Genomic DNA, 14,451 nt, shown 5'->3' with positions numbered 1-14,451 from the left:
TACATAGGAGGAAGTATTATAGTAGTTATATTCTTATACATAGGAGCAGTATTATAGTAATTATATTCTTATACATAGGAGCAGTATTATAGTAGTTATATTCTAGTACATAGTAGCAGTATTATAGTAGTTATATTCTTGTACATAGGAGTAGTATTATAGTAATTTTCCTATACATAGGGGCAATATTATAGTAGTTATATTCTTGTACATAGGAGGCAGTATTATAGCAGTTATATTCTTGTACATAGGAGCAGTATTATAGTAATTATATTCTTATACATAGGAGCAGTATTATAGTAGTTATATTCTAGTACATAGTAGCAGTATTATAGTAGTTATATTCTTGTACATAGGAGTAGTATTATAGTAGTTATTTTCCTATACATAGGGGCAGTATTATAGTAGTTATATTCTTGTACATAGGAACAGTATTATAGTAGTTATATTCTTGTACATAGGAGGCTGTATTATAGTAGTTATATTGTTGTACATTGGAGCAGTATTATAGTAGTTATATTCTTGTACATAGGAGGCTGTATTATAGTAGTTATATTCTAGTACATAGTAGCAGTATTATAGTAGTTATATTCTTGTACATAGGAGCAGTATTATAGTAGTTATATTCTTGTACATAGGAGCAGTATAATAGTAGTTATATTCTTGTACATAGGAGCAGTATTATAGTAGCTATATTCTAGCACATAGGAGCAGTATTATAGTAGTTATATTCTAGTACATAGTAGCAGTATTATAGTAGTTATATTCTTGTACATAGGAGCAGTATTATAGTAGTTATATTCTTGTACATAGGAGGCAGTATTATAGTAGTTATATTCTTGTACATAGGAGGCAGTATTATAGTAGTTATATTCTTGTACATAGGAGCAGTATTATAGTAGTTATATTCTAGTACATAGGAGCAGTATTATAGTAGTTATATTCTGGTACATAGGAGGCAGTATTATAGTAGTTATATTCTTGTACATAGGAGCAGTATTATAGTAGTTATATTCTTGTACATAGGAGGCAGTATTATAGTAGTTATATATTTTTGTACATAGGAGCAGTATTATAGTAGTTATATTCTTGTACATAGGAGCAGTATTATAGTAATTTTCCTATACATAGGGGCAATATTATAGTAGTTATATTCTTGTACATAGGAGGCAGTATTATAGCAGTTATATTCTTGTACATAGGAGCAGTATTATAGTAATTATATTCTTTTACATAGAAGCAGTATTATAGTAGTTATATTCTTGTACATAGGAGCAGTATTATAGTAGTTATATTCTTGTACATAGGAACAGTATTATAGTAGTTATATTCTTGTACATAGGAGGCTGTATTATAGTAGTTATATTCTTGTACATAGGATCAGTATTATAGTAGTTATATTCTTGTACATAGGATCAGTATTATAGTAGTTATATTCTTGTACATAGGAGGCAGTATTATAGTAGTTATATTCTTGTACATAGGAGCAGTATTATAGTAGTTATATTCTTGTACATAGGAGCAGTATTATAGTAGTTATATTCTTGTACATAGGATCAGTATTATAGTAGTTATATTCTTGTACATAGGAGCAGTATTATAGTAGTTATATTCTTGTACATAGGAGCAGTATTATAGTAGTTATATTCTTGTACATAGGAGGCAGTATTATAGTAGTTATATTCTTGTACATAGGAGCAGTATTATAGTAGTTATATTCTTGTACATAGGAGCAGTATTATAGTAGTTATATTCTTGTACATAGGATCAGTATTATAGTAGTTATATTCTTGTACATAGGAGCAGTATTATAGTAGTTATATTCTTGTACATAGGAGGCAGTATTATAGTAGTTATATTCTTGTACATAGGAGGCAGTATTATAGTAGTTATATACTTGTACATAGGAGGCAGTATTATAGTACATAGGAGCAGTATTATAGTAGTTATATACTTGTACATAGGAGGCAGTATTATAGCAGTTATTTTCTTGTACATAGGAGCAGTATTATAGTAGTTATATACTTGTACATAGGAGGCAGTATTATAGTAGTAGTTATATACTTGTACATAGGAGCAGTATTATAGCAGTTATTTTCTTGTACATAGGAGGCAGTATTATAGTAGTAGTTATATACTTGTACATAGGAGCAGTATTATAGCAGTTATTTTCTTGTACATAGGAGCAGTATTATAGTAGTTATATACTTGTACATAGGAGGCAGTATTATAGCAGTTATTTTCTTGTACATAGGAGCAGTATTATAGTAGTTATATACTTGTACATAGGAGGCAGTATTATAGTAGTAGTTATATACTTGTACATAGGAGCAGTATTATAGCAGTTATTTTCTTGTACATAGGAGGCAGTATTATAGTAGTAGTTATATACTTGTACATAGGAGCAGTATTATAGCAGTTATTTTCTTGTACATAGGAGCAGTATTATAGTAGTTATATACTTGTACATAGGAGGCAGTATTATAGTAGTTATATACTTGTACATAGGAGGCAGTATTATAGTAGTTATATACTTGTACATAGGAGCAGTATTATAGCAGTTATTTTCTTGTACATAATTGTGAGATAAGTTGAATGTGTACATGCAGGATATAATAGGACTGTGTATGTTGAGGTTTGTTTATTGCTCTAAGTCTACATTTTCCTCTCTGACTTTAATCTGCAGATACATTTCTTGGACTCCTAGTAGTAGAATGGACCTTCATATTGTCCGCACCCGCCAGCGCCAGTAAATACAGCAGATGATTAGAAATCCTGTACTTGATCAATAACTTTCTTTTATTTAGCACATTTAAACCTAATCTGTTCATAAAAATCTTTTCCACTGGTGTAATAGCGACATAAAAGACCGGAACACTGTGCACCAGCAGAGTATTAACTGGTAATATTTCTCTAATCAGGATTATTTTACCCATTTACTAGAAAATTAGGGCCAGAATCAGCAGAATTTCTGCATCTATTTTACCGCTTGCTGCAAACAGTCATTCCCTTTTCTATTAATCTATAGCCATGATATGTTTTTATTGCTGAGATTACCTCTGCTCCTGGAATCATTATTACAACCTATTTTATGCAAATGAACAAGAGATGGTCACGGCCCCTCCCCTTTTATTAATACCCAGAGTACAAGGTTGGATAATGGAACATTCACACACCTGTTGTGCTAAATTAACTGCTAAAAATTCCACCTTTACCAAGAGGTGCTATGTTCTCTATGATGTAGCTTGAGTGAAAGCACTTTGGGGACATTTATCGCTTGCAGTTGTTTTTGTGTCAGTTTTAATTCTGCTTTGTTTTGTGGACCTGCGCCAAATTTATGAAATGGTGCACATTAATAATATTTTTGCCGTGAGTGTAATGTATATGTGTTAAGGTAGACCAGGAGGTTGCCTGGCATAGGTTGCAACTTTTTTGCAACTTTTGCAAAAGTTGCACTTATCAAAAGAGCCATTATTTAGGTCACTGTGTACATACATTACATGTACACAGTGACTGCACCAGCAGAATAGTGAGTGCAGCTCTGGAGTATAATTCAGGATGTAACTCAGGATCAGTACAGCAGAATGGTGAGTGCAGCTCTGAAGTATAATACAGGATGTAACTCAGGATCAGTACAGGATAAGTAATGTCTGTACACAGTGACTGCACCAGCAGAATAGTGAGTGCAGCTCTGGAGTATAATACAGGATATAACTCAGGATCAGTACAGGATAAATGATGCATGTACACAGTGACTGCACCAGCAGAATAGTGAGTGCAGCTCTGGAGTAAAATACAGGATGTAACTCAGGATCAGTACAGGATAAGTAATGTATGTGCACAGTGACTGCACCAGCAGAATAGTGAGTGCAGCTCTGGAGTATAATACAGGATGTAACCCAGGATCAGTACAGGATAAGTAATGTAATGTATGTACACAGTGACTGCACCAGCAGAATAGTGATTGCAGCTCTGGAGTATAATACAGGATGTAACTCAGGATCAGTACAGGATAAGTAATGTAATGTATGTACACAGTGACTGCACCAGCAGAATAGGGAGTGCAGCTCTGGAGTATAATACAGGATGTAACTCAGGATCAGTACAGGATAAGTAATGTATGTACACCGTGACTGCACCAGCAGAATAGTGAGTGCAGCTCTGGAGTATAATACAGGATGTAACTCAGGACCAGTACAGGATAAGTGATGTATGTACACAGTGACTCTAGCAGCAGAATAGTGAGTGCATCTCTGGGGTATAATACAGGATGTAACTCAGGATCAGTACAGGATAAGTAATGTATGTACACAGTGACTGCACCAGCAGAATAGTGAGTGCAGCTCTGGGGTATAATACAGGATGTAACTTAGGATCAGTACAGGATAAGTAATGTATGTACACAGTGACTGCACCAGCAGAATAGTGAGTGCAGCTCTGGAGTGTAGTACAGTTTATGTTACATAGTTAATACGGTTGAAAAAAAAGACAAGTCCATCAAGTTCCACCAAGGGATAGGTGGGGGCGCTAGTCCCAGAAGAAAGTAATGTTTTTACCAAGTGACACAACTTTTTTATGTACATTAGTTCTATCTGAGTTATTTAACAACACTTAATTAATAAACCATTTCTGGGTTTACTGTGTTGCTCTTTTATGTGTATTTGTTGCTTTCAGTATCTCAGTGCTGACAGAGGAGACGACGACTGCATCCTGTATACATCTATCTTTAAGTGAGCCTTTGCCTTTGGTCATTCGTTATTACATGGTGCTTGGACCTCAAGGCAGAATAAATGAAACAGAAATAGAACAGAAATAGAATCCATAAAGCTAAGAAATAGTTAATAATTTATCTGTGTACAACCTGGTGAGAACACAGACTAATGAGACCATCATTATCAGTTGTAATATAGGTCAGGTATTGTCAGCAAATACAAAGCAAACATCTCAGAAAAAAAAAACGATGCTTCAAATAGTCTACTATCCGTACCACGAGATGTTCTGACAATTTATTGCATTTTGTTGTGTTTAGGTGAAGCAAAAAGAGTTTTAATTTCTGGATTTTTTCCCCCTTTTTTTTTAAAAGATTAAAGCTTTGTGACACAAAGCTCCAAGTACCCTGCTAGGAGGTAGAATAAAATCCTGGCTGCCTGACACCACCACTAGAGGGCGCTCAGAAGCTTATGGCATACTATGCACATGCAGTCATAAAAGCCTAGGTTGTATGCTGCCCCTAGTGGAGGCTATGGGTTATAACAATGTATTTCGAGCAATTCTCTGTCTATAGAGGGGATTTGGAGCTCTGTATTATAGAAAATGGATTTCGCACCATAATATGTTTTTATATTTTAGAAATAGATTTTTGTATATCCTGTGTGACTCCCTTCTGTGCAGTCCACTGCTGGCGTGTAGATCTGCCTCCTCCAGCACATACTATGTGACACTGCTGACTGCTTTTTGGCCTTTGCTTTAAGAGGCCTCAGTCAGAAGCCCAAGATTTCCTATTTTCCGGGCACGTGTTAGCGGCAGACATGATTATTATGCACGGTCAGCGACTCCCGCGGCCGTACTGTAGGAGGACCAGCTGCTAATGGCTCTGTAGTGCCCAGTCCTCATCTAGGTCATCGTTTCAGAAACCAACGCCGCAGAAAATCCCAAACTTACAATGAATAAGATGGAGACAAATGTGTGTTTATACTTTATGCAAGCTTTCGCTTTAGCTCATTTAAAGCTAATTAATTAAAGGCTTCATTAATATCCCTCATGTATACTAAATAGCGGTGATTTCAAGTCTACATATTGGCAAATAATTAAGAAACACTTTGTAAAAGTCCTTTACGTTAAATCTGCAGTTAAAGGGAACCTGTCACCAGAATTAACCCTAATAAACTAGCTAATGTCACCTGAACCTAACTAGCCTATTCCTACTTGTATCTATGCCCCCGTTACTCCAGAAATATACCTTTTATAATATGCCAATTCGCCTCTAGGTGCAGGGGGGGCGTTGCCCCTGCTCCTAGAGGCTCCGTTCTCTCAACTCTGGCCACGCCCTGCTAGACTAGATTGACAGGGCCAGGCAGCGTTCACCCCCTCCCTGCCGGCCCTGTGCGCTGGGGAAATCCTACTGAACAGCGCAGGCGCAGTGAGGAAGATATAGATAGATAGATATGAGATAGATAATGATTGAAAGATAGATGGGAGATAGACATGAGATTAATAGATAGATATGAGATAGATAGATAGATAGATAGATATGAGATAGATAGATAGATAGATATGAGATAGATAGATAGATATGAGATAGATAGATATGAGATAGATAGATATGAGATAGATAGATAGATATTAGACAGATATGAGATAGATAGATAGATAGATAGATAGATATGAGATAGATATTAGATAGATAGATATTAGATAGATAGATAGATATGAGATAGATATGAGATAGATAGATAGATAGATATGAGATAGATAGATATGAGATAGATAGATATGATATGAGATAGATAGATATGAGATAGATATGAGATAGATATGAGATAGATAGATAGATAGATATTAGATAGATATGAGATAGATAGAGAGATATATATGAGATAGATAGATAGATATTAGATAGATAGATATTAGATAGATAGATAGATATATAGATAGATATGAGATAGATAGATATTAGATAGATAGATATTAGATAGATATTAGATAGATAGATGGATAGATAGATATTGTATATATGAGATAGATAGATAGATATGAGATAGATGTTGCTAAAGCCTTGCAAACAGCTCCCTATACATCAGCTACTTATGTTACTTTATGTTGAGGGTAAGGAAACGTATATTTACAGAACAGATTTATTTTCTGTTACCTACTGTTACAGAACATCACACTTTATGCTGGAGGTAAGTACACACCTTGAGGAGGTCGTAGTTTTGAATTCCATTCTTGCCCACATCAGGATCAATGGCAGATGGTACAGAATATCTAGAGTTGACGGCTGTGTTTTCTGGAATGGATATATTGATGACTGTAGACGGGAACAGAGGGGCGTTGTCGTTGATGTCTTCGATCAAGAAGCGGATCTTGACCAATCTGAAGACCTCGTCTGGAAGCACAGCCACTTCCACCTCATAAAAGCATTTGTTCTCCGTAAAGATGCCGGCACAAAGCTTTTCTCGATCTATCCGATTTGAGGTGGTGAAGATCTCACCGGTGTTCTCTTCAACCCGCACCAGAGGAACATCTCCAGTCTTGTAGACCAGTTTGAACTGGAGAGGGGTGGAGAGAGCTATGTCAGGGTCCAATGTCAGATTAAGGTCCCTCAACAAGTTCCCAATGGATATGTTTTCACCCTGTTCTTCTCTGATGATGTAATTCTGTTCCTGAGCACCAGACTCGTAGACAATACAAGCTACCAAAACTGCCAAGACGCACGTTGCCGATAGTAAGTCCATCTCCAGAATTATGCTTCGAACACTGGACCTAAGAAAACAAAGAAGAGATCAATGAAGGCTACAAGGAGGGACATTAATAATTCAATACCTATCAAGAAACCACCACAGTCTCAAAATCTTACATCCTAAATTACAAAGGTCTACCGCCCCCCCAAAATGAGTAAAATTGGCTTTTACATGTTCCTCACAGGTTTCTTTTGCCTTACTCTGGATCAACTTGCAGGATAACAGGTTCATTGGTGGATCGGCGGCAGATTCAGATGGGTAGATTGTTGGGGACGATCGTTTGCAGGAACGGTCATTCCTAATAATCTGTAAGGTAATTGGTACGTCTAAATGCACCTTTACGCTAGAATTCTGTCTGTGCACCAAAAATGTGTCCATGCGCCAAAAAAACCTATCTAGTCCAAGTTTACACTGCCTATAGGTTGGCACTGTTTCCTCAAAAAATTTGTAAAAAATTTTGCGAAAAGGTGAGTATTTAGACCATGCCCACTTTCCCGCAAAGCCATGCTCCCTCGCTGCACAAGGCGCAACATTTCGGAACGGATGCAGACCCATTTGCAGACGTGTGAATGGAGCCTAACAGACCAGGATTCGAGACCCTATGATGGTGCTCAGAGGGGACTTAATGCTCCAGGCTGAGAGAACCATCTATGGGTCAGCTACTGATGCTGGTCATGGGCTTCTCAGTCCAGCGATTTGCATTGTAAACCTGGAACTAAACCTCTTCTTTAGGGATTTTTTCAGGAATAGCTCGGAGCCCCCTGTGGCGCTCTCTCTCCCTCCTCACATGGGATCACTTTACCAGGCGCGCTCCGTGTGTCTGGCCGCCGCGTCTAACGATGAGATTTCATTTCATGCCTGGAGACCGACTGGCACTTATTGTTTAAAGACGCAACCAGCAGCATTTTCTACAGATTTAATAAGAAAAGTTTTTGGTCCTGGATAACGCCCAAACCAGAGAAAACAAGAGAAAGCAAGAAACGTGCAGCCCGAGATATTATTCTAAAGACGCCACCACGGAAATACGATCGCCCACTGGGCACCGGGTCACTGCGAGCAAGGAATGCAAAAATTACATTGAGGTGATAACCTGATGTATATTCCATTATCTGTACCAGGTGCTGGTAACTTTACATAGGACTGCAGGTTACAACTCCTGCATCAGGTGATGACTACTTCCTAGCTACTCGCCAGGTAATTGGAATTTATTTATTTTTTCGGATCAGTGTAGGCGCTGCCAGGATATGGATTAAAGGAACATCATGAGCGATGCGGTAGATTCACGATGATCTTTAGTCACAGGGTTGTCAACGCGTTTCTGGGATGGAGCGTCCATCAGGACAGTAATGGTGAGACATGCGCAGGGAAGCTTTAAAAAGGCACATTTTTGGCGGGCTGATTGAGGAGTGGGGGAGGGGAGGTACACAGGTGTGTTTTACCTAATTGCCGGAGTCTGCAGTTAGTATTGTACGGTGGTTTGCTGATGGTGGACAATAATAAAGGTACAATAAGGATACAAATGCTGATACAATAAAATAAATATGCAGGTAGTGATAAAGGTGCAGAGCAGATAAAACAAAACTAAAATCAAATAAACTAAAATTCGACAATACAATAGAAAGTAAACGTGATATGTACATGAATAAAGTAGACCCAGCAATACTCGTGGATTGGCTAGCGGTATCGCATCTCCACGGACTCTTGCGCCTCCTTACTTAGATATTCCATTAAATCCACATTAGGGCTCGTTCACACGAACTTATTTTGCGTTCCGTATACGGAAGCATTCATTTCAATGGGTCCGCAAAAGATGAGGACAGCACTCTGTCCGTTGCTCCGTTCTGTGGCCCCACACAAATATGTCCATTTTGCGCACAAGAATAGGCATTTCTATAATAGGCCTCCTGTTCCGTTCCGCAAATTGCGGAAGGCACACGGGCGCCATCCGTGTTTTGCGGATTTTGTAGTAATTGGGTAGTAGGTATTTAGTAGTAGGTAGATATTTTTAGTGTGGTCATGTTTATTCCCCCCCTTTAGGGGATGTGTGGGGTTAGCTGTCCCCGAATCCTCGTGATTCTGTGTCTAGTGTATGTTTCGGGGCTCATGATATTTCTGGTTCGTGAAGGATCGACTCTTCTGGTTGAGTTGATTGGGGGAATTTCTTACCCTGAGATATTGATGTGTGTTTTCTGTGTTGATGAGGGGCGTGTCCTCTGCGAACCTTATTAGTGTTAGCATGGGGTGGTGTGTCCGACAATGAATTGCCTTCTGGTATGTTATGTTTCTGTTCTGTCGACACTAATAGTTCCATTCATTACACCAGCTTCCACCACACTGAAAATGGCTTAAAAATATACCGTCCAGCCAGTGTACACGGATCAGGCGAAACTGTACCAATCATAAGGATTTTGTCCCACAAGCAAAGATATTAGAAAAAAGATTTATCGAAAAAACAATACCCCAACAATATAATACAAGACGCGTATAAAAAGAGCTCGCAATTAACACAAACAGAATGCCAGGAACCGATCCACTTCTACCATTCTACAAGTTCTACAAAAATATTGGCACATTTTACTACAAGACGCACACCTTAAAAAAATATCTCCCAAATAATTCTAAAATTACATACAGATGCGCCCCCACCATCAGAAATCTATTGGCGCCAAGCAAACCCAAGCACCACCAGAAGGGACACGCTCCCAAAGGCACCCAAAAATTAGGGAGTTACAAGTGCAACACTCCCCGCTGTCTCCGCTGCTTCACTATCACACACAAAAAGACAACCTTTTCCTCGAATGCCAACAAAACCTCCTTTAACATCAGACATCACCTGACTTGTCAGTCCTCATACGTGACCTATATGATTGAATGCGAATGCGGCCTCCAGAATGTAGGGCGTACAACCCAGGAGCGGCATTACCGTCTGAATCAACATACAAAAACTCTACGCAAAACACAGCCTATCGAGGCTCTGTGCCAAAAAAAGAAAGACATACTATCAAGATCACCCAACCCATCCAACAGATTTGATCTTCTTCAGAAGCGGGAGATCTATTGGATCTACCAGCTAAACACAGTCACCCCGCGTGGTCTTAACGAAATGAATGTGTGTGTGTATATATATATTACCTAATTCCTTACCTACTACCCAATTACTACAATCCAACACATGGTCTAATATGGATTTCATGGAATATCTAAGTAATCCATATCAATGGATTCATATATCCAAGTAAGGAGGCGCAAGAGTCCGTGGATATGCGATACCACTAGCCAATCCACGATTATTGATGTGTGTACTTTATTCATGTACATATTGGATTTACTTTCTATTGTATTGTCAAATTTTAGTTTATTTTATCTGCACTGTACCTGTCACGATCAAGGTGGGGGGGGGGGGGGAGCTCCACACTGAACACAGGAGGGAAGGAGAACAGTAACTGAGCCCTGACTACCTATCACTATGAATAGACCTTGAAGGTAGGAACATTCATAAGCAGGATACCTAGGCCCCGATTTCCCTATAAGGCCCTGGAATAAGTATAGGACCAGAGACAACCCATTCCTCCCCAGATGGACGAATAGAAGTCTCTGTCTCAGGCCCAGATACAACAACAGGGAATATAACAAATACATACAAATGTGACACTTAACTTCTGTAGAGATGGAAGAACAGGAAAACCACAGACGACCTCACACCAGCTCAGCCAAACCCAAATAAAGCTATCTACTGCATAGTCAGAAGGGTGGGGTCAGACTATAAAGGGTAGAAGTGATGACCACTGAGCAACAGCTGAGAAAAGGGAAGTGGTCATTAACCCTATCAACACTGAATAAAGAGAAATCAAGGAGGCTGTTAGATTCCTCCACGCTCAGCCAGTCTCTCTGATCTCCTGACACCAGTCACCTGAGGGGCCGTGACAGTACCTTTATCACTACCTGTATATTTATTTTATTTTATCAGCATTTGTATCCTTATTGTACCTTTATTATTGTCCACCATCAACAAACTACCGTACTATACTAACTGCAGACTCAATTATGTAAAACACACCTGTGTACCTCCCCTCCTCAATTAGCTCGCCAAAAATGTGCCTTTATAAAGCTTCCCTGCGCATGTCTTACCATTACTGTCCTGATGAAGGGGACGCTCCGTCCCAGAAACACGTTGACAACCCTGTGAATAAAGATTATGGTGAATCTGCCGCATCGCTGCTGATGTTCCTTTAATCCATATCCTGGCACCTAGTGCCTAAAGGTGATCCGAAAATATATTTTTTTTCCAGTTACCTGGCGAGTAGTCATCACCTGACTGAATCTTACCAGAAGAAGTAGTTGTAACCTGCAGTCCTATGTAAAGTTACCAGCACCTGGTCGAGCCTGTTTTTTGCCTTGGAGCTACATAGAGGACCACGGCTGCAGCCACGGATAAAACCGCCTACTGGTCGGGATCGTAAATAACAAGAAAAGCTATTCACAACGCGATCTGATAAGCACATTTGTGTTTTATTAAAAACCGCCATTTAATAACTGATGCCGCACATGTGGCGCTGCCTTCTCCCTATTTGTATCTCCTAGCTACTCGCACTATAGATGCCTGAACCATCTGCAGAGTCCTGCCATTACCCAGCACATGGGAACGATGAGCAAACCCAACAGGAGGCAGGGGAAGCATGTCGTGGCTTATCCCTGCGCTACTGATTTGTACATCGTCAATGGGGCCCCAGGTCTGAAGCGGTCACCTGTTCCCTGCCACTTATAGGTAGTTTTTAGCCTTTTACCTGGGAACCTATAGAAGGTTAAGTGGCGCAGGGTCCGTATAATCAATTGCACGCACCAAGAGGTAAAATGCAACATCTCAAGTCAACTCCTATAGATTTGAATTGACCACATCTGGAGCAAAAAAAATCTAAAAATGTGGATCATATGTGGCCCTATAACAAAAAGATACAATATCACAAAATGGGACAATGTAGCCAAACAAGAAACAAATGCTAAATAAATACGCCACCAGTAACAAAAAAACACAGCTATAACTCCGCCCCCGAGGATCCAATACTATACATCCCTTGTAAAAAATGACCATAATAAAAAAAGAGGTGAACAACTTGAATTTGCTTCAGTGGCACCTTGTGCTATAAGGCAGAGGGACGACAGTAACACGTGTCTGCAGGGTCAGACTACACCGCTCTTGTATGTGATTTTTGACCAGATCATCTGCACAGGATCTGTATACACAAAACGGCAGGAGATTTTTAATAAAATACTTTTTTATATATATATATTCATTTTATCATTATTTTTATTTTAGAACATCTACCATATTATCTGCTGTACTCGGAGGTGTTACATAGGACTGCAGGTGACATCTACTACATTATCTGTACTCAGAGAGTTATCACTGTGTTTTCTGTGGTGTTACATAGGACTGCAGGTGACATCTACTATATTATCTGTACTCAGAGAGTTATCAATGTGTTATCTGTGGTGTTACATAGGACTGCATGTGACATCTACTACATTATCTGTACTCAGAGAGTTATCACGGTGCTATATGAGGTGTTACATAGGACTGCAGGTGACATCTACCTCGCTGTCTTCAGTTTTCATGTTTAATTCCAGCCCCATGTGAGCTGGAGTCTTGCTGATAAGTAGGACACCGCAGACCTACCTAATCAGGGTGGTAGCGGGAGGGTCACGTAGAAAATGCTTTGAATGCAAATACAAAAACAACTGAAAAAAAACCTCTCTCAGCTACAAAGTCCCATAGACGAGGCACCTCCTGTAATTGCTTTCGGTTTTTCTATTCTATTCCCTTTGGGGCACAAATTGCAAAGCAAGGAAAAAAAATTAAAAATCTCAGCTTCTTAAAAGTATTAGAAAAGCAGCAACATTGAGGAAATCGTCTGAAAGGTTCCGAGACCCCGAAAAGTCATTAAAGCCTGAGAACAGGACACAAATGGGAAAGTCGACTTCGGGTTAAATGGAGGAATTTGCCCAAATTGATACATTTCTCTGTGTCATCTTTGTTGCTTAGCAACAGACCTATCATAGACCCTTCCACGAGGGTCGCCCGGTTCAATAAAGAGGTCCCCCGACACTATGGAGTCCCCTCTGTGTGACAGGACGTGAGACCCGTCATGTGGCAATATTACACCGAGCCGTGAATTATTGTGTGAGAACACAATCCTCCGCTTCTAGAAGGGCGCTCGCCGCTCCCCCGTCATCGTAAGGAGCTGATTCTCCCCCGAGAGAAGGGAAACGACCTACAGGGCCCACAAGGGTTGTCACTCAGCTTTCTAAAGACCTCAGATGGGTTATGAATATGCATTACTATCCAGCGACTATCTATGCTCCTCGTACAGCTGTGCGCATCTATGTGTCAGTCTTCACCGCAGTCCTGGAATTCTCTTCCTGATCAAGCCAAGTCAGGATGACAGAACTGCATGGCTAACACATGCACCAAGACAATCGAGGATCGCGCCACCGTCCTCATAACTCACATTTGTTCCGAATACCCATTCAAAGCATGTTAAGCCCTGCCAGACGCAACCACAAAACCTCACAGAAACGCCCGCGCTTTGGGGCATCGTTTGCACAAGCAATTCTCATCCACCTTAACATACAGACGGGTTACAAATAAACCAGTACTGAAATGCAGAGTGACATCCCAGCTAGTGGCTAATGCATGCTGTTCGTGAACCAGGAGGCTCAGGATGAACGCAGCTACAGGTCCCTTCCGCACAGTGCTGGAGCCGTGTGTTAGAACTGGTGAGATGAGTCTGTTGTGCTACTTCCTATCATCTAGAAGTGAAAATCTAAGGGCCCCCCCCGGAATATTCCTTCAAGTGCATTTCCAAAACACGCTGTGACCTCTTTACAATTGAAGAAATGGGAAAATGTCATGTTTCTGGGCTGTAATTCTCTGGGTATCAGCGATAATCCGCTCATAAGAGATATAAAGTGCCTGACATTTCCTTCACAGATA

At 39.7% G+C, this 14,451-nt stretch overlaps 1 protein-coding gene across 2 annotated transcripts in view; it reads right to left on the bottom strand.

Annotated features, from left to right (window-relative positions):
• PCDH11X (protocadherin 11 X-linked) overlaps positions 1 to 14,451 on the bottom strand; it is a 204,587-nt gene that overhangs the window by 70,403 nt on the left and 119,733 nt on the right. For both annotated transcript variants that reach the window (XM_044268644.1, XM_044268645.1), the window contains exon 2: positions 6,915 to 7,482. In XM_044268644.1, the coding sequence (XP_044124579.1) occupies positions 6,915 to 7,454 (540 nt within the window). In that variant the 5' untranslated portion in view covers positions 7,455 to 7,482. The remainder of the gene's footprint in view (positions 1 to 6,914; positions 7,483 to 14,451) is intronic.

The sequence above is a fragment of the Bufo gargarizans genome, chromosome 9 (assembly GCF_014858855.1).
Source record: "Bufo gargarizans isolate SCDJY-AF-19 chromosome 9, ASM1485885v1, whole genome shotgun sequence".
Taxonomy (NCBI): Eukaryota; Metazoa; Chordata; class Amphibia; order Anura; family Bufonidae; genus Bufo; species Bufo gargarizans.
This window is presented reverse-complemented; position numbering and strand designations above follow the sequence as displayed.